The sequence below is a fragment of the Cebidichthys violaceus genome, unplaced genomic scaffold, assembly GCF_023349555.1.
Source record: "Cebidichthys violaceus isolate CVI_PGR_0920_01 unplaced genomic scaffold, fCebVio1.0.p SCAF_11, whole genome shotgun sequence".
Classification (NCBI taxonomy): Eukaryota; Metazoa; Chordata; class Actinopteri; order Perciformes; family Stichaeidae; genus Cebidichthys; species Cebidichthys violaceus.
The window spans coordinates 16,211,819-16,238,892 of record NW_027176274.1 but is presented as its reverse complement, the minus strand read 5'-3'; the positions used below and the strand labels follow the sequence as shown (position 1 = coordinate 16,238,892).

General features: G+C 38.9%; 2 protein-coding genes across 3 annotated transcripts in view; both read left to right on the top strand.

Moving 5' to 3' along the window:
- col18a1a (collagen type XVIII alpha 1 chain a) overlaps positions 1-6,668 on the top strand; it is a 75,395-nt gene extending 68,727 nt beyond the window's left edge. For both annotated transcript variants that reach the window (XM_068705150.1, XM_068705149.1), the window contains 13 exons: positions 265-330; positions 594-624; positions 974-1,027; positions 1,154-1,188; positions 1,275-1,406; positions 1,600-1,759; positions 1,940-2,004; positions 2,264-2,392; positions 2,903-2,935; positions 3,048-3,368; positions 4,383-4,580; positions 4,889-5,004; positions 5,246-6,668. In XM_068705150.1, coding sequence (XP_068561251.1) covers positions 265-330; positions 594-624; positions 974-1,027; positions 1,154-1,188; positions 1,275-1,406; positions 1,600-1,759; positions 1,940-2,004; positions 2,264-2,392; positions 2,903-2,935; positions 3,048-3,368; positions 4,383-4,580; positions 4,889-5,004; positions 5,246-5,459 — 1,554 coding nt within the window. In that variant the 3' untranslated portion in view covers positions 5,460-6,668. The remainder of the gene's footprint in view (positions 1-264; positions 331-593; positions 625-973; positions 1,028-1,153; positions 1,189-1,274; positions 1,407-1,599; positions 1,760-1,939; positions 2,005-2,263; positions 2,393-2,902; positions 2,936-3,047; positions 3,369-4,382; positions 4,581-4,888; positions 5,005-5,245) is intronic.
- Positions 6,669-15,842: 9,174 nt separating this feature from the next.
- Positions 15,843-18,162, top strand: LOC137891331 (GTPase IMAP family member 4-like). Its single transcript, XM_068735894.1, has 2 exons — positions 15,843-15,895; positions 16,678-18,162. Exons 1-2 carry the CDS (start codon positions 15,880-15,882, stop codon positions 17,742-17,744), a joined length of 1,083 nt encoding a protein of 360 aa, XP_068591995.1. The 5' UTR covers positions 15,843-15,879; the 3' UTR covers positions 17,745-18,162.
- The last annotated feature ends 8,912 nt before the right edge of the window (positions 18,163-27,074 follow it).

Sequence of the window (27,074 nt, the reverse complement as noted above, 5' to 3'; positions counted from 1 at the left end):
TGTATCACGTGTACATATATACATACATATGTTCTCATCCGTAATCCTAATCAAAGCTGCACATTTCTCAAACTTGTCAGCGTTTGCTGGGAGAATGCCCGAACATCAAACACAGATAACATCGTTTACGTCAACGCTATCAATCATTGTGTCACAGTAGATGTAAAAAATATCAAAATACTGTCGAAGCTCTTAATAGTATGTGAAAAGTAATTCTCTACATACAGACCAAACAGTAAGAGTGAATAACTTTGTTTTCATCAGGGAGTCCCTGGCCAACCAGGACCACCTGGACCCCCTGGACCAGCCATTCCCTTAGATCGCTTCAACGTGAGTACACAAGATCCAAAACCTTGTACCATGAAATACACTTTGGAGATGTACATGTACTATTTAGCACAACGTTAATGTCTCTCATGTGGTCGGATATAGTATGATATGGTTAAGCAGTCTATCATTATCTGGTGCTTTTGTTCTGTTTGCCTTGTTGTCTTCTGAAACTACTGATTGCATAATTTAGCATAAACCTCAGATTAATCTTTTCCTCTATTAATGCTGGGAATTTCTTCATTTTTTTTTTCCCCCGTTCATAGCGCTATGATGAAACTTCAAGGAATTACCCAGGTATGACCTCTCTCACACGTCGCACCGATACATAATACTGTAAGATAGAGAGGGATCAGAATGAAGAAGTAAAAAGTGCCAGTCAAGGAAGAGAGATTTAGAAAGAGCTTTGAGTGCCTGTAGAGATAAACACTTCTATCTTAATTTCAGTTTGATGAAGCTGCCTCAGCCCGAAGGGGATATACACTCTATTGTCAAGAGATTAGGCTGTCAAGTCTGACTAGATTTGAAGAATGAATTGATAAAACACAGAAGACGTCACTATCAATGGCACAATTTTGCATATCAGAAACACCTGTGGGATATTGTGTCTAACTCACCAATGTTGAAAAATGAAATTTTGTTGTAGCAACTAAAGGGGAAAAAGGAGAGCATGGAGACCGAGGACTTCCAGGAATCCCAGGTAAAACCAAGTTTGCGTAAAATATACATACTGTACCGTTATGACATACATATCCACTGCACTGCAGGAGTGTGTAGAAGTGAATTATTAGTACTTAGTTACTAAAACACTTTTTCTTTTTTCCAGGGACCGCCTCTAATTTTGATATTTACACATTCAAGGTAAACTAGCTTGTCGCTTCCCCACCAATCAGTTTCCTGAGTGTGCTGGATGTACTGTACTTCATAATGTTAAACCGTTCCAACAGAATGAGCTGAAGGGAGAGCGCGGAGACCTCGGTGTGAAGGGAGAAAAGGGAGAGCCTAGTGGCGGATATTATGACCCACGTTTTGGAGGAGTACAAGGCCCACCAGGGCCTCCTGGCAAACCAGGCCTAGAGGTGAGTTCTAAGAGTCTGTCCTCGTATATTTACAGGTGTTAACGACCCAGATCTTATTTTGTTAGAGGGTTTGTGGTTTTACCTGTACGGTAAGCACATCACCCATTATAACACACAACTGTTTGTCATGACCTAGATGATGAACATTTTAAAATGCATTCGTGTCATTTTGATTTTTTCTTTTTCATGTTAGGGTCCAAAGGGAGAACCTGTATTGGGTCCTCCTGGACCCCAGGGGCCACCAGGGACACCAGGGATTGGTTACGATGGCCGTCCAGGTCCTCCAGGACCACCTGGACCACCAGGACCCCAAGGATCTTCCTTACTTCCCGGAGCATATAGGCCCAATCACTGTAAGCGACTTTTTTCTCTGTTTAAATATTCTGGATCATTCTAAACTGAACACTGCTACATCTAGTGTGGAGGTGACCTTTAAGCTACTGTCTGCGCTCAGCTCGTTGGCTACTGGAGGCAAACTCCACTTAAGCTGTTCAAGAGCCAAATCATTAACAAGCTTTTGTTTACATTTGAAGCCCTCAATATTCCTGGACCTCCTGGTCCTCCGGGTTCGCCTGGAAGTCCTGGTCACTCTTCTGGGGTAAGTAAAATCACTGCACTTTAATATCATATATTATGTGATTGTTAGGCTGGCATTGATAACAAGTTATTCATAACTAGTATCAGTCTGCATACTGCAGCAGTTGTTGCCCATTGATCATATTGTGTCTAAAATACATTTGCCTGATAGTATATTCAGGGCTGATCCTAATTTTTCATTTGAGGGGCAATTGGCATATATTAGTTATTACATTCATGTTCAACAAAAGCTAAACGCCATGTATATTTGTTTTCCACAGGTTACTGTTTTAAGGTCATATGACACAATGATAGCTACTGCGAGACGTCAGACGGAGGGAAGCCTCATCTACATCATTGACAAAGCTGACCTCTATTTGAGAGTGCGCGATGGACTGCGGCAAGTCATGGTACAGTACTTTACACCAAAGAAAACACAATGCTTTGAGAGGCATTTAAACTGTAGAGTTTCAATACTATTAGACTTTAAAGCTGTTGTGGTCAGGTTTTGGCCACTAAGGTGCAAAAAAAACAAATCGAAAGAAGTTAGCACAGCCACCATATCGCTGTTGTTCACAACATTCTGTCAAAAACAACATGAGGCCCAAAATGTGTTTTCACATAAATAATGGTATTTTTGGTTGAAATGCAAAAATATATAGTTTGGTTTCATACGGTTTTATTCATAGTTATTTGAAATAATGTTTTAACATGTTATTGTTCAACTGTAAAATACCTTTACTAATATGAAAAGTTTTTTTAAGTTATGTGTTTGTGTAAAAAAGTAAAGATTCTGAGTTAATACAGTGACACTATACTCTGTCTACATTATTATGTAATTCAGTTCAGATCAGGCCATTCATTAATTGTGAGGTGAGATGTCAGTATTCACTAAACAGCTATTTTTCCTCTCCTCTCAGCTTGGAAACTACAGTCCCTTCTTCAGAGATCTGGTACGTTCCACAGAAGAAAAATAGAATACAGAGATAGAACACATATTTTGCCTTTTTCATTCACTGACTGTTTTTGATTTTTCTTTTAAATCTCTCTAATTTTCATTTAAAGGAGAACGAGGTGGCAGAAGTCCAGCCTCCACCTGTGATCCTGTACCCCCAGTCCCAGGACCAGTCCCACAACAACGGAGCTGGCCATTACTCCCAGGGTGGTTCGGCCATACAACCCATTGAGCCTCCACCACTACGACCTGTAGACCCCAGATACCCCGCACAGTATGATCCCAGATTCCCAGACCCGAGACACACAGGCCAGACAGATGGGAGATTAGCCACACAACAGACTGAGAACAGATACCCTGTAACTCCGCAGCGACGACCCAGCCCACCTGTAGCGCAGCCTGCCGGCCATGTGGAGCCATCAGCATCAGGAGTGAGTAGAGCAATGTTAATTAGTTATAGAGGGTATCATATTGCAGCGCACTTAAAGGCAGTGATAATTATGAAAATTCTGTGTGTTTGTATATTTTTGACGTGAGGAAAGGGAACTAACTGATTGGGGATTTTATTCCCTCTGTTGTTATCCACAGAAAGGACAGTGCAGCAGCATATCTCTTCCCTCTTTTGTTGTCATTATTGACCTTTGTATAAGAAGCACCTGCTTTGTTTTTTTCTCCCGTCACATCTAATTAGTGCTTCTGTGGTCCTATTTTCAGATTAGATACATTTTTTGAGGAAAATGTGTTGACTCTTTTTGGATGGAAATAATGTAGTATGCTGGTTGGATACAATATAATACAATATTTTATTTAAAAACATAATGCATTTGCAAAAAACAGTATGCAAACGGGAGTAAAAGAGTGCAAGTTGACGTACATGGGATTTATTGCTTTGTACTTTGTGGTATTTCTCTGGTCTTCACTGGTATTGACTTCATTTCTGGAATCTTGACATCCTTATTGACTATTACTGGACTTTTTAGGTTGATACCAATATCTGAGAGGATCTAATATCCAGCAGTAATATACTATGTCACAGTCTTTTTTTTTTTACTGTGATCATAAGTGAGCCAGACACTTGAAAAGTAATATATATATATATATTACTTTTCAAGTGTCTGGCTCACATTAATAACACAAAGGTCAAATATATATATATATATTTGACCTTTGTGTTATTAATTACTTATCAGCGGACATATGTACATCTGCAATGAGCTAATATTGGCTGATACAGTGGCCTAGCCTATTAAGTGGTCTAGCTTTTCTCAAGGGAACTTATTGACAAATAAATTAAATATACAATATTTTATCTGATCACAACAATAATTATATTATTTTTAACAATGTGGTGTATGAGGTATATAAAAAAGGTATCCTAATGTGTACCAAGAGCAGGTCATACAGAGGCAATTATTTTAAACAGAAACCTGTGTCTTCCTCACCAGCTACACCTCGTCGCCTTGAACGCCCCTCAAAGTGGTAACATGCGAGGAATCCGCGGGGCAGACTTCCTGTGCTTCCAGCAGGCCCGCGCTGTGGGCCTGAAGGGGACCTTCAGAGCTTTCCTGTCCTCCAAGCTTCAAGACCTCTACACCATCGTCCGCAGGTCGGACAGGGACAGCACCCCCATCGTGAACCTCAAGGTCAGCTACGACTGATGGGGAAGTGGCAGCATTGCTGAAGGGTTTCTGTTTATACTACACTGGGTGTCTGCATAGGCTGACCCTCTCAGATATAGAGAGATTTTGAGTTTGATTCTGCTAAACGAGACGCGTGATTTTTCGCGTGAAGTCCAACTGTTGCTCTGACATCTTCTATTTAAAGGTTTCTTGAAAGGAAATAGGATTCTGTATTTATCGTTGTGGTCTTCAACTGTGTTTTTTTTATTTATCTTGCTGTCTTTATGAAGAGTAGGAGAAATGAAATATAAGGCATTATATTCTCCTTGCAGCACCAAGTGTTGTTCAGCAGTTGGGAGTCTCTCTTTGGGGACGATGTGAGCAAAATGAGGGAGAATGTACCAATCTACTCCTTCGATGGTAGAGACATCGTCAGAGACAGCGCATGGTGAGTCTTTGTTAATGTCATTTGTTCAGTTGTCGTCCATTTAATACAGCATCCCATGCACTTACATGTCGCTGTTAGTGTTGTAGTTTGTTTCCTTTGCTGTTACATTTTGTGTACTTTGTTGATTTTCTATCCATGGGGACATACTGAATACTTTATATATATATATATATATATATATATATATATATATATATATATATATATTCTGACACATGTGCTTGTTTTTGCTTTCCTCCAGGCCGGAGAAAATGGTCTGGCATGGATCAAGCAACAAAGGCCACCGGCAAACAGACCACTACTGCGAAACATGGCGGGCGGGCGACCACGCCGTGACTGGTCTGGCATCATCTCTACAGAGCGGCCACCTCCTGCAGCAAACCTCCAGCAGCTGCTCCGGCTCTTACGTCGTCCTCTGCATCGAGAACGCCTTCACATCACACTCCAAAAAATAAATCCCGTCCAGCCTCCTATATTTTTTTTTTTTTTGTTGTTTTTGTTCTGGGCCCTGGTTAAACACCGTTTTAATTTCACGAGAACACGCCTGGTGACCATTTGGCGTCCAATGAACTGGCCCTGTGGCTCTTTGCCTGGCAGAGACCCTTTGCATTGTCTGCTCCTCCCCTCCATAAACGCCAAAGAGATGGGTCGAACAGAGGGGTGTTGGTCCTTTTTCTCGGGAGCATTGACACATATTTTCTCCTAGGTGCGGAAAGAGAGCGGAGAAGCTAAATGTGTTCTCAAATTGTATTCATTTTTTTTTTTTATTCTGTATATTACATGTTTGTTGTTTGTGATTTTTTTTTTGACGTTATCATTGTTTTACCTTTTGAACTGTTTATAAAAATGCTATATCCATCCTGTTATTTTTTATTTTTATATTAAGTATTGATCATTTCCACTTTTTTTCCAATTTCATTTTAAAATTGTGGGTAATGACGGGGAAACAGCAAACGTTTAAAGACTATTTTAAAGAAGATAATAGATATTTATTTTTAAATGAAGTTATGTAAGGAAAAAAAAATATTTGGAAAAATAAATAAAAAATGCTTAATACCCTCATTTATATTCTACACAACATAGAACATTTCATTCTTTTCAGAAGAGCTTCTGATCAGAAACTGTGCCTTTTTACACAACCAGGACTGCTTTACAAAATAAGCTCATGTAGTGAACCACTCCTTTGGAAAGCATTATTCTACAAATATTTAAATGTTACAGCAGCATTTTCTCAACTGCATTCAGATGCTTTTACTTTTGCTAAATTTAAATGACCTTGTTGGACACAGACACCACTGTGATAAATAATCCCGCATCCACAGGGCAAGATTCATTCTAGCTAAAATTGAGCCTTATGAATCTAAAATTATTATTTTTCCCTTTACCACTTCATGAAAACCTATCAGTGAGTAAGCTGGAAATGATTAGTTTGCTGCTAATCTTTGTTGGAGGGATTGCTGTCACGGGCGTTAGGCCCGGATAAAACAGTATGTTAAGGGGAGAGAAGCTTTTGCAGTAGCCTTGTATGAATTTCAGAGACTAACCTGGCCTTAATGCTACTGATATCTTGAAAATCTTGACTGAACCTGTGGATATCCATTTTAATAACTATTTGTGCTGTACTGTTTCTCCCAGGCACTGAATAAAAGTCTTTTTCAACTACATCAATAATGTGATGTCGTGTTCATGTAGCCAGACAGCGTGTGGAATTACTTTCATTTGCTGAAACAAATGGCCCCATCCCACGAGGAGCGCTGATGGCACTGTGGCCTTGATAGGTTTCACTCAGCAGCTCTGACTAGCAGTTTTATGTCCTATTCAATGAGCTGCTGCTGGTGGCATTGACTCCACCACAAATCAGTGTGTCCATGGTAAAGAGAGGCACTCAACACGCCTTGGTCATACATCATCACTGTTAATCTACAAATGCAACTTCATTCAATTTAACCATGACATCATAACTACATAGATGATACAACAGTAACCATAATAATGGTAACTGCCAATGTTATGGGTATGTTAAAACAAAAAAAAAGTACTGCCAGAAGTTGTTAATGTACAATGTGTCCTGATTAGGAGTTAAGTAAACATGTATGTGTCATTGTGAACTAATTAGGACACAATTACAGCACAACATGTCAAGATTGACAAAAAAAAAAAAAAGAAATTACCAGGCAATCAGGAATACATCTTCTGTAGGTCTAGTAAGTGGATTTTAAAAGAGAACTGAATTGGGTCACCAGTCGTTGGCGATAGCTCATGAAATCCCCTTAAATCTCGTCTTTTAAGTTAGGAGGCGTTTCAAGATAATATTTGATTAAGAAGATTAATTTGAATTATTCAGAGTTGGCCTAATTTAGAAGTTACTTTAAAATGATGTGCCCACCAGAAGAAGTATTCACACATTAAGGTGGTTATATAGCAGTGGCGGGCCGTGTGTTTTATACCTGGGCCTTCAGTGCTGGCCTACTACAGTTGAACCACCTCCTAATAACCTCATTATGACGCCACAGCTACGGGTTATTATTTGTTTCGTGTAAAAAGGAAGCTAAACACCTACAAATACACTAACTGCAGAGTGCAGATACATGAATACGCGCATGACAGGATGCTGCGTCAGTAACAGACAATGCATATAGTCAAAATCAATTCAGCTAAACACACATTTCACCACACACTAAAGAGCACGGGCCATTCAAATATTATTGATATCAGAGGGAACAATATTAACCATATCATGAAAACTTCACGACAGACAAATTAACACAGGAAATACATGACACCTAATTTCTTGTTACTGATGGATTTATTCGTCTGTCAACACCGAGGGGGAAAATGAGTCCACTTGATCACTTGAATCTTAAAAGATGATCACTTAAACACTTTAATTTAAACTTAACTTTAACACTTTGCGCAACTTCTGCCGCTTCACGTGTCTGTCACAACTTCAGCCAGGCTTTAGTTTTTCATTTGTCTGTCTCCTGTTTTGCCACACTAACTCGCATGTCATTTCAGAATCTGCCACCCCCCCCCCCCCCCCCCCCGGCTCTGCACTAATTGCTGATTTCATTTCAGCAATTAGGTGCCTGCCCCACCTCCATACTCACCTGCTCCTCATCAGCAATCAGCCCCTCAGTGTATATGTACCGGTCCATTTCCCTCAGTTCTCTGCCAGATTGTCTAGTGTGTTTCCCTTGCTATCCAGCAACCTGTCATTCCGATTCTGATCCTGATTATTTGTGTATTGACCTGCCTTTTTGGACTTTGGACCTTCCCTTTTGCCTGCTCCCACTGGATTTGTTTGCCACGTGGGTTACTACCTGGTTTGACATCTGCTGGTTATTAAACCCGGTTTCTACACCTGAACTGTTTTCTGTGTCGTGCTATTGGGTTCTTGTCTGTCGTTTTGTGATACCTGACAGTGTCTCCTTGTTGCTGTGCCATGACTAAATGTGTCCCAGCACAACATAAGACGTAACAATAGATCCTATCAATATATAAAACCAAACAAAAATCCATATTCATAAAAGCAAGTTGTACAAATCATAATATATAAACAAGCATATTAAATAATGACAAATAATATTTATGGCAGTTAAAGCTACTGTAGATGTAAAAACAAAAGGAGTTCACTTACCAAAGCTGCTGTTCACTATTTAAAGTGAATGTATCTCGCATCACTTCCCCACCGTCACAATTTATACAAACCAGGTAAACTAAAATATTAACAATAACATACCCAATCCCTATCCTGTGTAATCATTACAGGCAACTAATAACATTCATAAGTACAACACTTTATATAGGTGAAGGAAAATAATAACCCAAAGGTTCCCCATTCACTATTGCTGTACACACAGGCAGACTACGCCGATCACTACAACTTCAACATGCAATAAACCATTTCAAACTCTTATCAGTATTGGCGTGGTCTTTGTTAGTGAAGCTTTGTTTGGATTCTTTTGGAGATCTTTACAGACGAATCTGCCCATGTGTCGATTGTCTCAACACTTGTTTGCTCCACTTAGCCATAGTTATACAGCAGTTTGACTAGTTTGAATATGTTGAATCGACGAAACCTTAAGTACTCAAGCACTAAAGAACCGAAAGATTTACTGTCTTGGAAGTCTCTCTTTTTCTCAAATTTTAACAGTCATTTCTTTTCATTTCTATTGATGCACTTTCTGGTTAATGTGGTTAATACATTTTGAAAGGCACTTTGAATTGTCTTTGTTTGCACTATCAAGAGAACTGCTGCCTTTTCCTGTAAACATTGAGGGGGGGCTTTATGCTGCTTTTGTTAAGTTTTCCTGTGTGTGTGGTTTGTTGTTGAGGGCCATGTGCTTATGTGCTTTTTTTTTTTTTTTTTCTTTTTGCTCAGCTGTGGGTGATTCTGATGATCCCCTGACCCAGCTGACTTAAATACCCCAGCTTTCAGCCGACACGCCGTCAGTCCGTCCTGGTTACCTGTCTGAATTTGTGCTACGTAAGTCTGAAATTGTTTGTTTTCAGTGAAGATCATTCTAATCTCTCTGGCTGTCTTTTGCTCTCCTGCCGCGCTGAGTCGAGCCCGGGTATTCACCAGCGCGAAGAGGCCGATCTGCGTAGTACCACGGAGTACACCCATCGACGTCCTGTTTTGTTCCCTGTCCAGACCGTTTCCAGGTGTGAGTTCGGTGGAGTTTCCCTCCCGACTCCGGAGAAGCTTCGGTTTGCTGGACACGGTGCTGTAGTTTTTAGTTTTTCTGTTTGAACTTTCAGTCCTTGGCTGGATTAAACCTGCTGTGTGAGTGTGCGTTTGGGTCCACCTACTACACCACGTAACGGCTTTAAAGAAGTGCTGCCATTTCATGTAAATGCTCAGGAAGGGGCAACCAATGTTTAACTTGTGGTAACGCAGGGCGTTTCCTGAAAGTACAACAGGGCCTGATACAGAAGTCAGATAAACAGGGGACAAACTGTCAGACTGAATAAGCCTTTTTTGAAAGGCTGAATTCAAAAAGAAAATAGAAGTCAAACAACAGCGGGAACTTGCAAAGGAAAGTTCAGAAACACTGACAAATAAGCCAGCATAAATCTTACACACGGTTTGCAAAGTATACTTTGCCCCAGTAGTTTTTAGTGACTTAAAAATGATTCTCCGATGCACAAGAGGGCGTTCAAACAAAATGTCCTGTGAGGTAGCAAGAACGCAACGAGTGTAACCGGCAAAACCAACCTCTACAATGCCGAGGAGGAATTCTGATTAACTGTAAACTCGTATCACATATTCACGGACTATTGTATTGCTTTTATACGAGCAGTCATGAAAGAAGTCAAGCACTACATGCATTATAGTGAAACAAATCTAGGATACGCTGTAAACTATTTGATTTGGCTGTAAAATATATACTCGAATGTAGATTTATAAGACTTCCTGTTTCTAAATCATCTAAAAATGAATTTGCCTTCTTTGTAAGTCATGTTTATAGTACTTTTATTAGTGGACTATGGCAGTCACGTCTGAAAATATTTTTCTGCCTGTCCATACGTCCTTTTCTGGTACTATCGCTGGCTTCACTATGGTGACCATAAACCAATGATGCAATGCTTTTGCTGATCGTTTCGTCCGGTACGATAACCTTACATAAGTAACGTTAGTTAAGATAGCTTAATGCAGTGATTCTCAACTGGTGAGTTTTCAGTGGGTCGTGGTTTGTTGTTGAGGGCCATGTGCTTATGTGCTTTTTTTTCTTTTTTTTTTCTTTTTGCTCAGCTGTGGGTGATTCTGATGATCCCCTGACCCAGCTGACTTAAATACCCCAGCTTTCAGCCGACACGCCGTCAGTCCGTCCTGGTTACCTGTCTGAATTTGTGCTACGTAAGTCTGAAATTGTTTGTTTTCAGTGAAGATCATTCTAATCTCTCTGGCTGTCTTTTGCTCTCCTGCCGCGCTGAGTCGAGCCTGGGTATTCACCAGCGCGAAGAAGCCGATCTGCGTAGTACCACGGAGTACACCGATCGACGTCCTGTTTTGTTCCCTGTCCAGACCGTTTCCAGGTGTGAGTTCGGTGGAGTTTCCCTCCCGACTCCGGAGAAGCTTCGGTTTGCTGGACACGGTGCTGTAGTTTTTAGTTTTTCTGTTTGAACTTTCAGTCCTTGGCTGGATTAAACCTGCTGTGTGAGTGTGCGTTTGGGTCCACCTACTACACCACATAACAGCTTTAAAGAAGTGCTGCCATTTCATGTAAATGCTCAGGAAGGGGCAACCAATGTTTAACTTGTGGTAACGCAGGGCGTTTCCTGAAAGTACAACAGGGCCTGATACAGAAGTCAGATAAACAGGGGACAAACTGTCAGACTGAATAAGCCTTTTTTGAAAGGCTGAATTCAAAAAGAAAATAGAAGTCAAACAACAGCGGGAACTTGCAAAGGAAAGTTCAGAAACACTGACAAATAAGCCAGCATAAATCTTACACACGGTTTGCAAAGTATACTTTGCCCCAGTAGTTTTTAGTGACTTAAAAATGATTCTCCGATGCACAAGAGGGCGTTCAAACAAAATGTCCTGTGAGGTAGCAAGAACGCAACGAGTGTAACCGGCAAAACCAACCTCTACAATGCCGAGGAGGAATTCTGATTAACTGTAAACTCGTATCACATATTCACGGACTATTGTATTGCTTTTATACGAGCAGTCATGAAAGAAGTCAAGCACTACATGCATTATAGTGAAACAAATCTAGGATACGCTGTAAACTATTTGATTTGGCTGTAAAATATATACTCGAATGTAGATTTATAAGACTTCCTGTTTCTAAATCATCTAAAAATGAATTTGCCTTCTTTGTAAGTCATGTTTATAGTACTTTTATTAGTGGACTATGGCAGTCACGTCTGAAAAAGTATTTTTCTGCCTGTCCATACGTCCTTTTCTGGTACTATCGCTGGCTTCACTATGGTGACCATAAACCAATGATGCAATGCTTTTGCTGATTGTTTCGTCCGGTACGATAACCTTACATAAGTAACGTTAGTTAAGATAGCTTAATGCAGTGATTCTCAACTGGTGAGTTTTCAGTGGGTCGTGGGCCTTTGCCTGAAAAAATAAATAAAATAATTACTGTGCTTTTATTTTGAAGGGGATTTTTTTTTTTTTTTATGCAGTGGAGTTATTCACACACCTTAACAGTATTTGGTGTTAATGCCTTGTAATGCTAATAGCAGTGGTGGGCTGTCAGGGCCAGCTAAGCCTTCTCTGCTGGCCTAAACAGAATCACAAAGTTAAAGCTTTTTAATTTAAAAAAATTTAATATTTTTTCACAAATGCACTGCCAGTATTACAATTAATTTTCTCATTAGCTTATTTTCTCATTGCACAGCTCCTGTCTTCCTCTGTTGCTCTGCTTCCAGTACAGCTTGTTTTAAGTAGAGCTCTTATCCAATCAGATTCAGCCTCTATTTCTCTAGGTAAGGACAGAGGCCTGATGTCCTCTAGGTAAACTTTGCAGATTAAAGTATATGGGGACAATATTGTTGATTGTCATAGTCTTCAACCAATCAGATCTTTAGTTTAACATGTTGGGCGTATTCTTTGACGTGCCACTGCTACCCAGGTAGCCTGCTAAGTACGTCAGCATTAAGGTGATTGGTCAGTCGGCCAGCGTGACTTTTGTCAAACAGAAAGGTAGCTAGCAGATCTTAGTGTTTAGTAAGAGTTCAAGTTGAGAGATAAATAAGAAGTTATGACATTGACATGACATTTTTAGCGTTTTGCTTGGTGTAGATTATTTATTTTTTTAACACTCAATGGCTGAAGGACGAGGAGAAACGGATTTCTCAGAAAAACTGAACATCGTATCAAAGGTCAAGCCCACAGCTAGCAGCCCTGACCCAGCATGGAAAAGGATTTGTATGAACGGTATTTCTGGCTGACAGCGGCGGAGAAGCGTTGCACATTTTATGGCTAAGAATGCGTTTCATTTGCAACTGAGCTCTTGGTGTTTGGAGCTATGCTACGCTAACCGAGGCAGCTCCACGACAGGACACGCACAAGCTACGTGCTTTTGAAAACTTTTGGAGAGACCTGAGTGGACTTTAAGTGAAGTGTATTTATGTAGCTGTTATACCACTCCCAAACGTGGAACAGAAATTCATATGTGCGAGTTTAACACAGAAAGTTTGGCAGCACACAAGTCATTGTCTTGTCTTAGCCTGGCTAACGGTTAGTTAACACTCAGTTTACCACGATTTGTGTCTAAATGTATGCCAAAATGGTTCACTTCAAACTTTAATTTACTTCGGTATTACCTGAACGTGTCAGTTAGCTAGCAGCTAAATATAGCCTGTCTCCTCTCAGCTTTCAAGCCGCCTCCCACATAGCAAAAAAGCCACGGTCAGTTTTGGAATGAAATAAAATAGCAATCTGAATGCTCTTTAATGTCAATGTGAATTATTTTTATGTTTACTGTTAGAAAAAAAGAGGGTTAAGTTGTAGATTAGTTCAAACAACTATTATTTTTCATATTTATACAGCTCAGAATAACAGTAATAGTTTGTTGGTTATGCTAGTCATTCTTTGTCTCAACTAGGATTTAGGTTTGTACAACCTAAAATGTCTTGTTGGTAGTATGTTATGGTCTGGCTCAAAACCATAACAAATGTCATGCAAACTCAGGCAAGGAGTTAACCAAACAAATTTTTTTCTTTTTATAAACAAAAGGCCAGGACATTAAGCATTCTCGTCATGAATGCCAGTAGGCAAAACGTGCCGCCAGTTCAACCACTGCAATATTGCTGCCGACACTCTGTGCAGCACGTCAGGTGGGAAGAAGCCAGCTCTCCCTCAGGATGGGGCGGGTCTTATAGGGCAAAGGTAGTGGCCAGCTGCCTCCAATTTCATTGATGCCCTTACTCTCGAATCCAGGGACAATGAAAGACAGACAGCAACACACACACACACACACACACACACACACACACACACACACACACACACACACACGTACGTCCCGGCAGAGGCCCTGGGGCCGTCACAAGTATTAAAAAACTTAAAGTTGATGGGACTATTTTTAAAGTATTTTTTAGCTTCCCCCTTGTCAGCCCAACTATGTATTCTTAGTTTAATGAACTCGAATTGAAGTGCAAACAATTAAATTTTCTTAGCATGTGTAACTCATTTTAAGGCAGCCAGGTTACAAATTAAATTTAAATTGAACAAGCTTGTTTTGTTTTTACAGTGACAATACTGCGCGTGATGTTGATAGTTAATTTGCAACCTAGTTATATTCACCATGTATTTGCTTGTCATTTTTATGTCATTTTAGAACCAAACATTCCTACATGGAAGAGTGAGCATGTCAATAAAATCACGAGTCAATAAATGACAATTGAGCAATAAAGAGATGTTTGGTTTCTTCTTTTTAAACACTAAGCATAATTTACCTACCACATTGATTTAATTATCACACTTAAACCTTGAATTGAATTGTTGAACAGAGGTCAAAGATATAATGTTGGTCAAAAGCTGTGGTACAAATAAAATTATTTCTGTCTGGACACTGATGCCACGCACGTTCGCCAGGGAAGCACACGTCCGCGCAAATGAAACGCGTCTGAGCCTTCTCTCTGTCTGGCCTTCCATTGTGGCAGCGTTTGAGCGGGACAGATGTCGGTGGTTCTGCTGTGAGGAGACAGACGGCGTGTCCCCATGGTTTTATAACAAAAATTTAGATGAATGTATTCATGTAGAGAGGCTCCTCCAACGTCCGGCAGATCTAACTCAGCGGTACGTATTGGCCTTATGATTGATCTCATTTCACTGCAGGTACCTTTGAGAGATGCTCGTGTGTCTGTGCTTTGACCGGTCGAGACACTTAAATATTTTTGTCAGAGCGTACCAGTATGGCTCATTCTAACATTATGCGACCACGCCTTAAGTGCGATGTGCTCAAACAGGTCCCGTACAGTTGAGAAGGAAGGATGCTTGTGTGTTGTGAGCAGGGGTGTAGGAGCCATCCTCCTCGCTTCACTGTAGACTATGAAGTGACTATGTTTGTGGCACAGGCCCGTTACTTTGGTCCAAGTGAATCAGAAGTGTTCATGTCATTTCTTTTCATACTGGTTTAAAAAAATCACAACTGTAAGGAGAACATAATAGTTAGTTTTCTTCTCAGTACAGTAGCTGCAGTCAGTGTAGACACTATGATCTTAGGGACACTGTAAGTTACTACTTTAAAGCCACACGATGAGAGAAAAACAACTTCTGATTCTGATTTCTTGTAAATGCCCATGAAACCAATGTTTCATTTGTGGTAACGCAGGGACTTTCCTGAAACTACAGCAGGGCCTGATACAGAAGTCAGATAAACAGGTGACAAACTGTCAGACTTTTTTTGAAGTTAAGTTATAGGAAGTGCTGTGACAAATAAGCCAGCATGTGGTCATCGACAAAAACATTTCTCCAAACAAGTTCCATATTTATGTGGGATATACTAAGTCATTATCATTACTGTATGCATAAATTATTGTCTTTTTTTCAACCTCAGGTCATGGATGTGTTTTGGAAAGGGATCAAAGTTTAAACATTTGAAAGAACTCTTAAACTTGCATACTAAACTAAAGCTCTGGTAATAACTGAATGTTATGTGACAAAGCTTCTAAGACAAGACTAAGTATACTCCAAAATGATTAAAGACTATATTGTATTTAGCATATATTCTCACCTATACCCCATCTATTAAAAAATCCTTCCATAACCGAAACCTCCATAAAAATCTTTGTTTTCACTTTCTATTTGTGGATGTTGTTGAGTGTATATAGGGTCGTTCTAAGAGAGCTGCAGGAGACACACTCTGAACTTCAGCTGCAGTATCTACTCCACTCTTTAACCCAAACATGGCCAGAAACCTAGGTAAGTTGGAAACTGTATCTATGTTTTAAAGTAAATTATTGTTTGTTGATATAGCAGTGCTCACTGCTGAATCTAATTTTAGGAAATGTTCCTCTGTACCTCTTATAAACTAATACTATATTAGACTTACTGGTTAGAACTGTAAATACATTTAGTTTTTCTGACTTTAGTACCAAGAATGTAACCTGATATAAATTCTGGAATACTTAAAATTATAATTTCTTCATCACTAGAAAATTTATAAAAATAATAATTATCCACAGTTGAGTCAGATGAATGCAGTTTTTGTTCTTAAGAATCAGAGTCAAACGTTAATTTGTTCTGTTGACATTGTATTGTTATATGGTAGGGAGGTTCAGTTGAGAGTTTTCTTTGATTTATTAAGTGATGTGACTGATAAACAGTTTTATTTTTTTTAAATATTAGACACCCTCAAATAAATGTATCAGTCTGGATAGGCAGACAGGTTTTCAACTTCCAGTTCCACTTTCAGCTGACATAGGTGGTACTTTAAAAGACCTGCTGTCTGTTTTCGTAAGTGGTGAACAGGACGCCACATGAGAGGATGGAGAGAAAGACAGATGAGAACATTTCTTTGTCTCAAAATTAAAGTCTGCAACAAATGTTATAAATTGGAACCTCCAACAAACTCCTTTATTGGCTCTGTCAAAGCAGCAGCATGGATGCTTCTTTTCTCCTATATCTGTACAAGTTGCATTGAGTACAAAGTGTGTACAACCTGATGTAGAGTCTTATTCAGTGTCACTCATTCTTCTACACAGGAAGCAGCAGAAAAAATGACGAGGAGCTGAGGATAGTGTTGGTGGGGAAGACTGGAATTGGAAAGAGTGCCACTGGAAACACCATTCTGGGACGAAAGTGCTTTGAATCAAAGTTTAGTGGAAAGTCTATGACTGTATATTGTTCCAAGGGCGAAGCTGTGGTGGATGGGCAACAGGTTGCTGTTATTGACACCCCGGGCCTCTTTGACACCAGGTTTAACATGGAGAAAACATCTAAAGATCTCTCCCAGTGCATCTCTTATGCTGCTCCTGGACCCCATGTGTTCCTGGTGGTCATCAAGTTGGGCAGATACACTGAAGAGGAAAAGCAGACAGTGCAGAGAATTCAAGAACTCTTTGGCCCGGCAGCAGACAAATACAGCATGGTGCTCTTTACTCATGGTGACCTTCTTGAAGACACATCTATTGAGGACTTCTTGAAGGGTTGCTCGGACCTGCAGGAACTTGTGGACCGATGTAATGGCCAGTACCATGTCTTCAATAATAAGCTGGAGGGTCACTCTCAGGTCACTGAGCTGTTCCAGAAGATCAGAAATGTAGCCCGGAAGAACGGAGGAAGCCACTACACCAACGAGATGTTCCAAGAGGCAGAGAAGGCAATTGAAGAGAAGCAACAACGCATCCTGAAAGAGAAAGAAGAGCAAATGCACAAAGACCAAGAGAAACTGGCCAGGAAACTACAGGAAAAGTATGAAAAAGAGATGAAGAAAATGAATGACCAACTCCAGGCTGAGAAAGAGAGGGAGAGGAAAGAGATAGAGAAGGAAATGAAGAGGAAGGTGGATGAGGACAGAGAGAGGAAGAGGAAAGAGAGAGAAGCTGAGAGAGAAGCTGAGAGAAAGAGAGACAGAGAGGAGAAGGAAAAGGATTTGGAAAACATGAAGAATAAAATTAAGGAACAGCATGACAGAGAACTGAAAGAAGAAAGAGAAAAGTTGCAGGCAAAGCATGAAAAACAGGCCAGAATGGAAGCTGAGGCGAGTAATTCATTTGCTGTTGACTTCGTGAACGGATTCCAAAAACTTTTCGGCTGTATAATATCTTGATTTCTCAGGCAGTTAAACTACAGAGTAACCCTCCAGAAGCATACAGGAGGGTTCTGTTTTCATATCATTTTCATTCTGTGGATGAAAAATGATTTCATCCACAGAACTATAATCTACATTTCCCTTTTTTAATTATCCGAATGAATGATAATTAAGCTAATTGTAATCATGTAAGTAGAGCTAGAGACTATTGGTAGTCAGGCTAAGTCACGCACGATTTCTTTTTGAATGTGGTCTTAGGAGGTATTCAGTGTGTAAGTTAACTTTTCATAGTAATAAATGTACGCATATCATTAACATTTAAAAGATCATATCAAAACTGAAGTAACAGTCAAAGCATTCTTTTCACAAGTTATGTAAAGCTGTAAGTGTTCATATGCTAAACTGATCTAGTAATAAACATCTGATATTAAAACCAGACCTTTTTCAAAGTCATGATTAACTGTTCTACCAAGAGTTCAAAGGTCAACAGTCTTATCTTGCATATTACATCTATAACATATCTTGCCAATTTTTCAGGGTGATGACATCATAGACAGACATTCAAAGCCTCTTTTGAAAACCCTCATTAGAGGGTACAGCGCTACAAATATGCATAATTTAATGTATATGGATACTGCTGCTGCTGTTGTTAACATCCAGCAACACGAGTGGGCCAAACAATTTGAGAGCTTGAATGATAACATTTTACCAGCTGGAAGGCAGGACTTGCACTGTACTGTGTTGTTTATTTTCCTGCTTAACTAACAAAATCATGAAATTTCAGCATGATTTTTTTCCTTTCTCTTTGTGGTGGCCACAGCCCCACAATGAAAGCTACCTGGCTGCTGAGTTCCCCTTCCTGGTCTGACAAAAGATGGGGCTGAGGGTGGAGCCTGGTTTTATGCAAGAGGCCTGAGCCAAGGACCAAACCAAGAGCTCTGACGGCATGGGGGGATCTGGGCAGTTTTGTGTTCTTTTATAGGGGCCCTATAACTTTGTTAATTAATTTCTTTGTAAATTATTGTTATTGGATGATTTTTGGGAAAAGAAACCTTTTGCATTTAAAGCCTGTTTCCTTGTGCCTTGACTACTTGGTCCACGACACTCTTTATTTACATCGTTAGTATTGAAATAATCAAAAAATTACGGAGATAATCATCTTACATTACTTGTATATTGTGATACTTGGATCAGGTTACTGATAACATTTTTCAACAGTTAATTTGTAATTGTATTTGAATACACTTTAAAAGTAACCCATCTAACCCCGGTTATTACCATATTAATGCTGTGTAATGTTTGTCAAACTGATTCAATGTGATGTGTACATATGTATACACACATATACATATATATATATAAAATACAATACAGCCAATTATATTTGTTATAGTGTACCGGGCCCCAGGTTCGTATTGTGAATTCCTATTGGAATTTCCAGAGTTCTTAACAAGTCTAGTCCTTAAAACAGATAAAGTAATTATTGTAGGTGACTTTAATATTCATGTGGATGTTGATAATGATAGCCTTAGTACTGCGTTTATCTCATTATTAGAATTTTTATTTTAAGTAGGATGGGAGCCAGAGCCTTCAGTTATTAAGCTCCTTTATTGTGGAACCAGCTTCCCGTTTCAGTCCGGGGGAAAGACACGCTCACCACATTTAAGAGTAGGCTTAAAACTTTCCTTTTTGATAGTGCTTATAATTAGGGCTGGCTCAGGCTTGCCTGGGAAATCATACAAAATATCATAGTGTGTCATAAAAAATACTATAGTATGGTATTTCATAAAAATGTCAAACATAGTATGCCATGAGAGAATCCTAAAAATACATTACTATGGTATCTCACAAATTATCTTAATATAGTATGCCCTAAAATAATACAGTATATTATGTCATTATGCAAAATACCATAGTGTAGTTTGTCATTAAAAGGTCACAAGACATATTATAGTATGGTATGCCTTAAAAGTGTTTTAAACATAGCAGAGTATAGAAAAAGACAACATCAAACAGTCATAAAATTACCATAGTATTTTATGATTTTTAAAGAATCATAAACATACCATAGTATAGAATGTCACAAAAAAGTCATAACAAATATCATAGCCTAGTATGCAATCATACAACTATCATGTTATAATAGGTAATAGAAAAGTCTTGAAATATATCAAACATTTCATAAAAATGTAATATTTTAGTATACCATAAAAGTGCCATAAAAGTAAAATTGAGAATGTCATAAAAATGTCATACAAAATATAATATAGTATGACAAAAAGATTAATAAAAAATACTATACTGTAATATAGTATTAAAAGTAAAAAATAATATAGAATAGTATGCCATAAAAGAGTAATACAAAATCAAAGTATGAACTGTCATAAAAAAGTCATAAGAATGTCCAAAATAAAGGTCAATGTAAAGTGTTTCATAAAAAACGTCATAAATGTCAAAGTATAATATGCCGCAAAAAAGTAATGAAAAAGTAATTGTATAGTATGCCATGAAATGACATAAAAAGTCATAGTAGAGTATTTAATAAAAAAAAAAAAATTCATGATAACTATTAGATTATTGGTTGTCATTAAAATGTCAGGAAAAATATTAAAGTATAGTATGCAACAAAGAATTGTAAAAAAAAAAACAGTCGTAAAAATGTTGTGTATAGGATGCCATAAAAGGGTCATTAAGTATTCCATAGTCTGGTATATAAAACAATCATAGAAATACCCTATACTAGTATAACAATAAAATGGCATAATATAGTAATATAGTATTCCACAAAATGTCATAAAAAGTCATAAAAATATCCCCAAAATTCGCACATTATTGTACACCATCAAGAGTCACATCAAAAATACCATAGTGTAGTATGTCATAAAAAAGTCATACAAATATAAAAAAAATAGTATGCCACAAAAGAGTCATACAAAATAACATAGTATAACCCTCACTAATCAACACGTTGTATCTCAGTTGTTTGATTTATACAAAACATTATGCACAAAATCACTGTCATGAACTGTGGTTTTAAGTGACCCGCTCTTTGCTTCCTGGATTCTTTCCCCCATGAGGTTGCCAGACAACCAGCTGGCAAACAAACAAAAAGCTATTATGTGTTAATTAGTGAGTTTCAGAAGCTTCCATCCATGATGGACAGAATCATTGGTTGTTGTAACATCTAGGGATGTTCTACATGTGGAGTGTGTATGGTTTATATAAAATATAATCTGTATATATAATGTAGTGGCTTGTCATAGAGTGGCCAGAAAGTGCTGACAAACAATTATTTCTGCATTAATTACATATTGTGCATTATAGCACAGGCACTATAACTGTGGAGGATGTGTTCATGTTGTGTATGTTCACTTTGAGAAGAATACATTATAGCATATGCACAGCATGGTTTCTTATTTTACACATCCAAATGATACAAAATACAGATAGATAGACACTGAACATAAAATGCCAAAAAAAGACAGCTGTAGTTTGGGGTGGCAAACTAAAAAAAATAAGTTAAAAATAAGCTAAAAAGCAAGTATGGAGAGCCGCATTCTGAGTTATTAATTTTGAGCAAGTCAAGTCTAAATATAACACGAAGCGCACATATAAAGATAAAAATGTAAAATTGCTTTAAAACAGTTTCCAGAGCATACTGCTGAATAAGAAGTTTCGTTTTCACAAAAAATCCTAAAACAATCAAACACACATACCATAGATACATTAAGTAAAACTCTCTTACATGGTAAAATGCTAACCATGTTCACTGTTAGGTTAGCATGCACTAACAATCACTAATTAACACTAAACAAATCAAATCTGAGCCTGATAGGTATGTCATTATTTTTAAGGTATTGGAACCAAAGTATTGGACAACAAAAAAAATGTCAAAGATGAAGGTTAGATGAACAGTCATCATGATTCCTCTTGTGGGGGACATGAATATCTGAACTAAATCTAATTGCAATCTATCCAATAGTTGTAGGGGTGACCTCAAATAGTCGACTATTTGATCTAAGGAGCCCGATTCAACTGGGTGGTGGGAAAATGTGGCTATGAAACAACAAATCATTTCATTCCGGCATTATGTGGGGTGCTGAAGGTCTGATTTTACATAGCTTTGCTTGGGTTCTCCCAATAAATCATGATATGTAGTCTACTGTAGTTTAAATATGAGCCTATTTATAATACTGTTAATACAAATTTGAAAATAACTAATGTGCTTTCAATCAATCTCCTTAGTGTGCGTCAATAAATCACACCGGACCAGGTGCAGCATCTGGGCGATAGCCTCAGAAAGGCTAAAAAACAACTATTATTGAAATGCCAACTTAACAACTATATTGAAATACAAAAATGTTCTAATTAGAAATCATTCAAGAAAATATGTCCTGAAGAGATATGATACAGAGACAAAGTACAGCAAGAGTAATGGTTTTCTCAGCCAAATTTGTTATATCCTATAACAGAACACCTATAAGTGCGGTATTGCCCTTATACCATGTCAGTCATTTGATTATGACTGACGCTCGCCACCTAATCAGGCAAATTTCTTTGCATAGTTAGGTGTAGTAGATCGTATTCATAGAGCTAGGGTTACAATTTGTACAACATATAGTTATAATGTTTTCTGCTCAGTCTATTGATATTAGTATTGACCATTTATCATGGTCAATACTATGATAAATGGTACAATCACAGAAAATACGGTCATACGTGTTTTTTAGCCTGACAAGATGCTTTGAGTCGGTAAACGTAACTAATTCCGTTCATGTTGTTGTACTGAATAGTTTCCTTAACAGGCCTGTACTTCAATACAGAGGACAGTGAACATTGTAAAAACTTGCTTGGGTCACTTTCATTCAAGTTTCACATTTCAATAAACTCATGCTGAATTTGATATTAAGTCAGTATTAGATGGGAGCCTTAAGGCATCATCTTTAGTGGCAGGTCATTTGCGAATCAGGCGCAGCCGAATTTATCCACGCGCCCACCCGTAATAAAAAAGCGAGCATTCCTTAAAAATAAACAGTAAATACAGTCACTTCCCACTCAATTTCGTCAAATCTGCCTCTTAAGCATCTCAGCCAACTGAGCGGCCCTACAAGAGCTGCAAGGCTTATATTAATTGACTGTGGGGGAGGGGTCGCAGTCCCCCGTTGAAAGAAAAATAGACCAGCATCATAACTCCTGTCCGATTCCTCAATGTCCTTGGTTGAGTAAATCTTCAGGGAAAAAAAACACAACTGACTGAGTGGCGTATTATCCATTTAAGTCTTCTTGACTGAGTGAGGCCTAGAGTGGGCGAGGGGTGGTTGGGATGTAATAACCCGCAGCTGGCTTTGCTGCGAGGTGCTATCACACTGTCTGCCTGAGGAAAGCTATATTTAGTGGGTGCCAAGTAATAGCTAAGTACAGTGAAATGATCCAGCTACGGTAATGATACAACAAGGTGACAACCAGATATTGGGGGACTTAATTACGCTCGGGGCGGAAGCGAAACGCCACAGTTGTCAGATCTCTGGTCTGTGTTTATCCGATGCTGGTGACTCGCTGTCACATTAACCCAGATCTAACAATATCTTAACACCGGATTTGGCTCGGTTACAGAGCCACTTTGTTTTGTGACCTTGTGCTGTGTTTCATCTGAGAGAAGAGCAAGCTTATTTTTTTTATGTATTACTAACCTTATCATATAGACAGGAAGATAAGTGTGTGTAAAAAAAGACTACTTGCTTAAATGTCTTCACATATCACCATTTTAATGCATTCTGCCGCTAACTAGACCAACATGCTCCCCATCAAATTAAAGGGTAATAAGGAGGCCTTAAGCAACATTTGTGTAGCGTCTGAAGTACTTGAGTCCCACCGCAAGGCTTTCACATTTCACTGACATTTAGATAGATAATGAGTAACAATCTCCCAGTCTTTTAATCCCCCTGTGAATATATGGCATTTAAGTCTATTTTTTTCCCTCCTGTCTTTAAATAATTGATGAGGAGGATGCTATCTGAGTGGATATTCCTGGCATTGGCTTTGACCACTTCATCATACCTGCCCTCTCCTTTACTCTGACCCAGGTTGCTCCAAGAACTTCACATTTGAAAATCATAATTCAAAGTCATGGTGAAGCCATTTACTGACAAACAGGCTTCAGGGACAGAGGTGAAAAGATCATGACTTGCCACACTGGCCCAATACAGATTTTTCTATCATTGATTGCCTTTCCCATAACTGATGCAATTTAATCAATGGAATGGTTTTCATCTATATTTTATGTATTTTTCTGGATAACAATGTCACTCAGCAGCACTGTGGGAAAATGAATCTTCTTGCCAAAATTCAGAACCAAAATGACGCCCACTCTCGCTATACACTGTTTGTTACTTTTCATCAACAAAGACCCTTTACCATGAACTACCAAATAACCACTAAAAACAATATGTTTATATGTATCATGCTTTTGTTTTTTGCATCTTCTAAGACCTCCGTGATGGTGCAACTCACAATCCCCCCAGGTCTGGTCTACAGTACAGTGGCAGCTCACAGCTCCCTCACCAACCTCACACAGCTCACTGCCCATGGTCATCAGTGCAGCTGGTTACATATTCGATGTGACGTCTGCTTCCATCTTCTCATGAATTTTTTATGTCTCTTCCTCTCCCACTCACACGCAAACGGGCCTCTTATCAGCCCTGTTCTGTGAAAGTATGCTGCTGTAAATGACGGTGTTGCCTTTGGAATCCGTGACCCCTTTGTCCTAATAGGACATAGATCGCACTATGTAGGTATCTCGCCGATAGCTCCGTAAAGATACATTTCAATACACAGCGTTGGCGCGTTCGCAAGATAATTAACAATCATTGCATCGTCGAGATCCAAACTCATGCATGCAGGAAAGGGGAAAATCCTGTCAAACATTATAAATATCCATGAAATTATTTTCCTTACAAGGAATCATGCTTGTATGTTTAATCTTAGACGGCATTATACAAGGGGCGGCCCAGTAATGGGATATTTTTTTCTCATGCATCCCCCGTCTGGCGATGTCGATTTCACAGAACGAGAAACTTCTGGATTTTACTCTCCGCTAAACTGACAGTTTGATGCCACACTTGTGCTGTGCATATCTGACCATGCTATAATGCACTCAGGTATTGACAGCCTCATTGATTTTCAAGGCCCCTTTGCAAATCTACGATCTTTCAAAGGAGAGTAATGTGATGATCTGCAGGCCCTACACAGGCTACTGTTTTACCTAGATGGAGAAATAACACTTTCTTCTGATCTCCTTATTTTTTTAGTTTTGACTAACCTCTTCACACAGCTGATGGTGATTATGTACTATATACTGTATAAAGAGGATTTGAATCCAATATTATTTCATTTAAGATGGTGGAATGGAGCTGTAGGCGAGAACTAATGCATAAAAGGAATCTAACTCTAAAGAGGAATTTTAAATTATGTAAAAAAGTCTGAAATTAATTATGTCAGATTTAGGTAAAAACTGTACTCACTTATGATACCAGGCGCTTCTCTCAATTTCGTTTTCCACTGCAGATAATATCCCATCACTCCCTACGTTTACATGCTCACTAATAATTCACTATTATATTACAATATTCTACATTTAATATAGTTGTTAAAATCATTTCATATTCCCAATGGAGTATTTTCTGATTAAGAGATGTGGGATGAGCCCATGTTATTTGGGTTTCAGGAGCATTATTTGGACATGTATACAGTGCAATCCTAAAAGGCTGTGAATATTGTGAAAGTATCGATATGTTCAATTCATGGAGAAATGCTCACAGTCTCCGTGAGATTGTGGTATCACAACTATACAGTCACAGGTAGCAGGGGGGCTTAAAGATCCCGGCGCCTTTTAAAGGGCGTGGCTTAAGGACGCACATCATGGGGGGTGGTTTATGTTATGGTATGCACTGCTGCATTAAAGGAAATATTAGTGCAATAATCATCAACAGCTCAGCAGGAATATTGTCTTATTGGAATAAGGGCAAAAAACGAAATATTTTGTGCAAGTACTTAAACGTAGACAATGCAGACAGGACTCTTAGCAGAACCTCGACCAAGGCGGTACCAGGTTTCATCCACAACGTTTGCTAATGGAGAAGCAAAAAAAGAACGGTTGCAAGTGAGTTAAGTCAGTGGCAGCACGCAGTGGAAAAGAGGCAATAGGAAGAGAGACAAAATCCACATCTTGCTCTCCTTCAAGAGTACCATGATCACTTTATTAGAAACCAGAAAATATAAGGCAGACTAATCGATAATGAAGGTAATCATTGGCTGCTGCCCAAAACTCAATTCATATAAAGTCATCAGTTCTTATAAAAAAAAATAAAAGTCAATCAAATGAATTATTACCAAAGAAAGACCCAGCAAAATGCCTCGCATACAATTAATGACCAAACAGGAACTCTGCTGTTCCATTGTGCCATTGTTGCCTCTCCCTGCACCAGGTCACATTAACATTGTGTGTATAGTGGTTATTTCTGAAATGGTCCTGTCACATCTAAGTAAAGCTGTGACAAGCTGAATTTATGGAGACATATGGTTGAACATGTTTCCATGTCTGAAATTGGGAAAAGGGACAGACAGAAGCATTGGCAGACATTCTCAAGCCTATCCAGATTAAAGCTGACAAGGGATCTTAAGCTGAAGGAGAGGAGATGGCAGAACATTTTGTATTTATACTCTAGTATTAACTACTAGCATTTCCTGGAAACCCTATGTCTGACTGCTGCCATTAGTTTGTATGTCTGCATGGGGTTTTCCTCTCAAAACATCTCAAGTGCCCACAGGCTTGAACCTGAGTGTGATCTTGTTCGTCTCTGTGTGTTATAAACTGCCGATCTGTCCAGGGCGTACTCCGGCCTCTTGTCCAAAACGGCCAAACATCATGAAGAAGCGATATATATATATATATATATATATATATATATATATATATATATATAAACCTGCATCCCCCACAGCTGGCGTTCCAGCCGTGAATGACAATTCCCTCCATCCCTCACAAAATCTACCTTTCGGCAGGTCTCCGAGCCGTGTTTGCTAACAAAATGAACAACGGAAAAGTACTGCTTCTTTTGCAAGGCCCTCGATGCAACAGTATAACGGCTGTTTCCTTCACTCCCCGGTGCAGAATAAGGAGTGGAATGGTGATGTGCCTTTCATTCCTCAACCTGACAGTTCACCATTGATCATTTATCAAGCTGGGTGCTTGCCAGAGCCATCGATTGAGAGGGGAGGGGAGGGAGGGAAATAAAATAAGACTTGTGGAAGTGAGGTATGCTCCTCGGTGAACATACGGCAACAACGCCT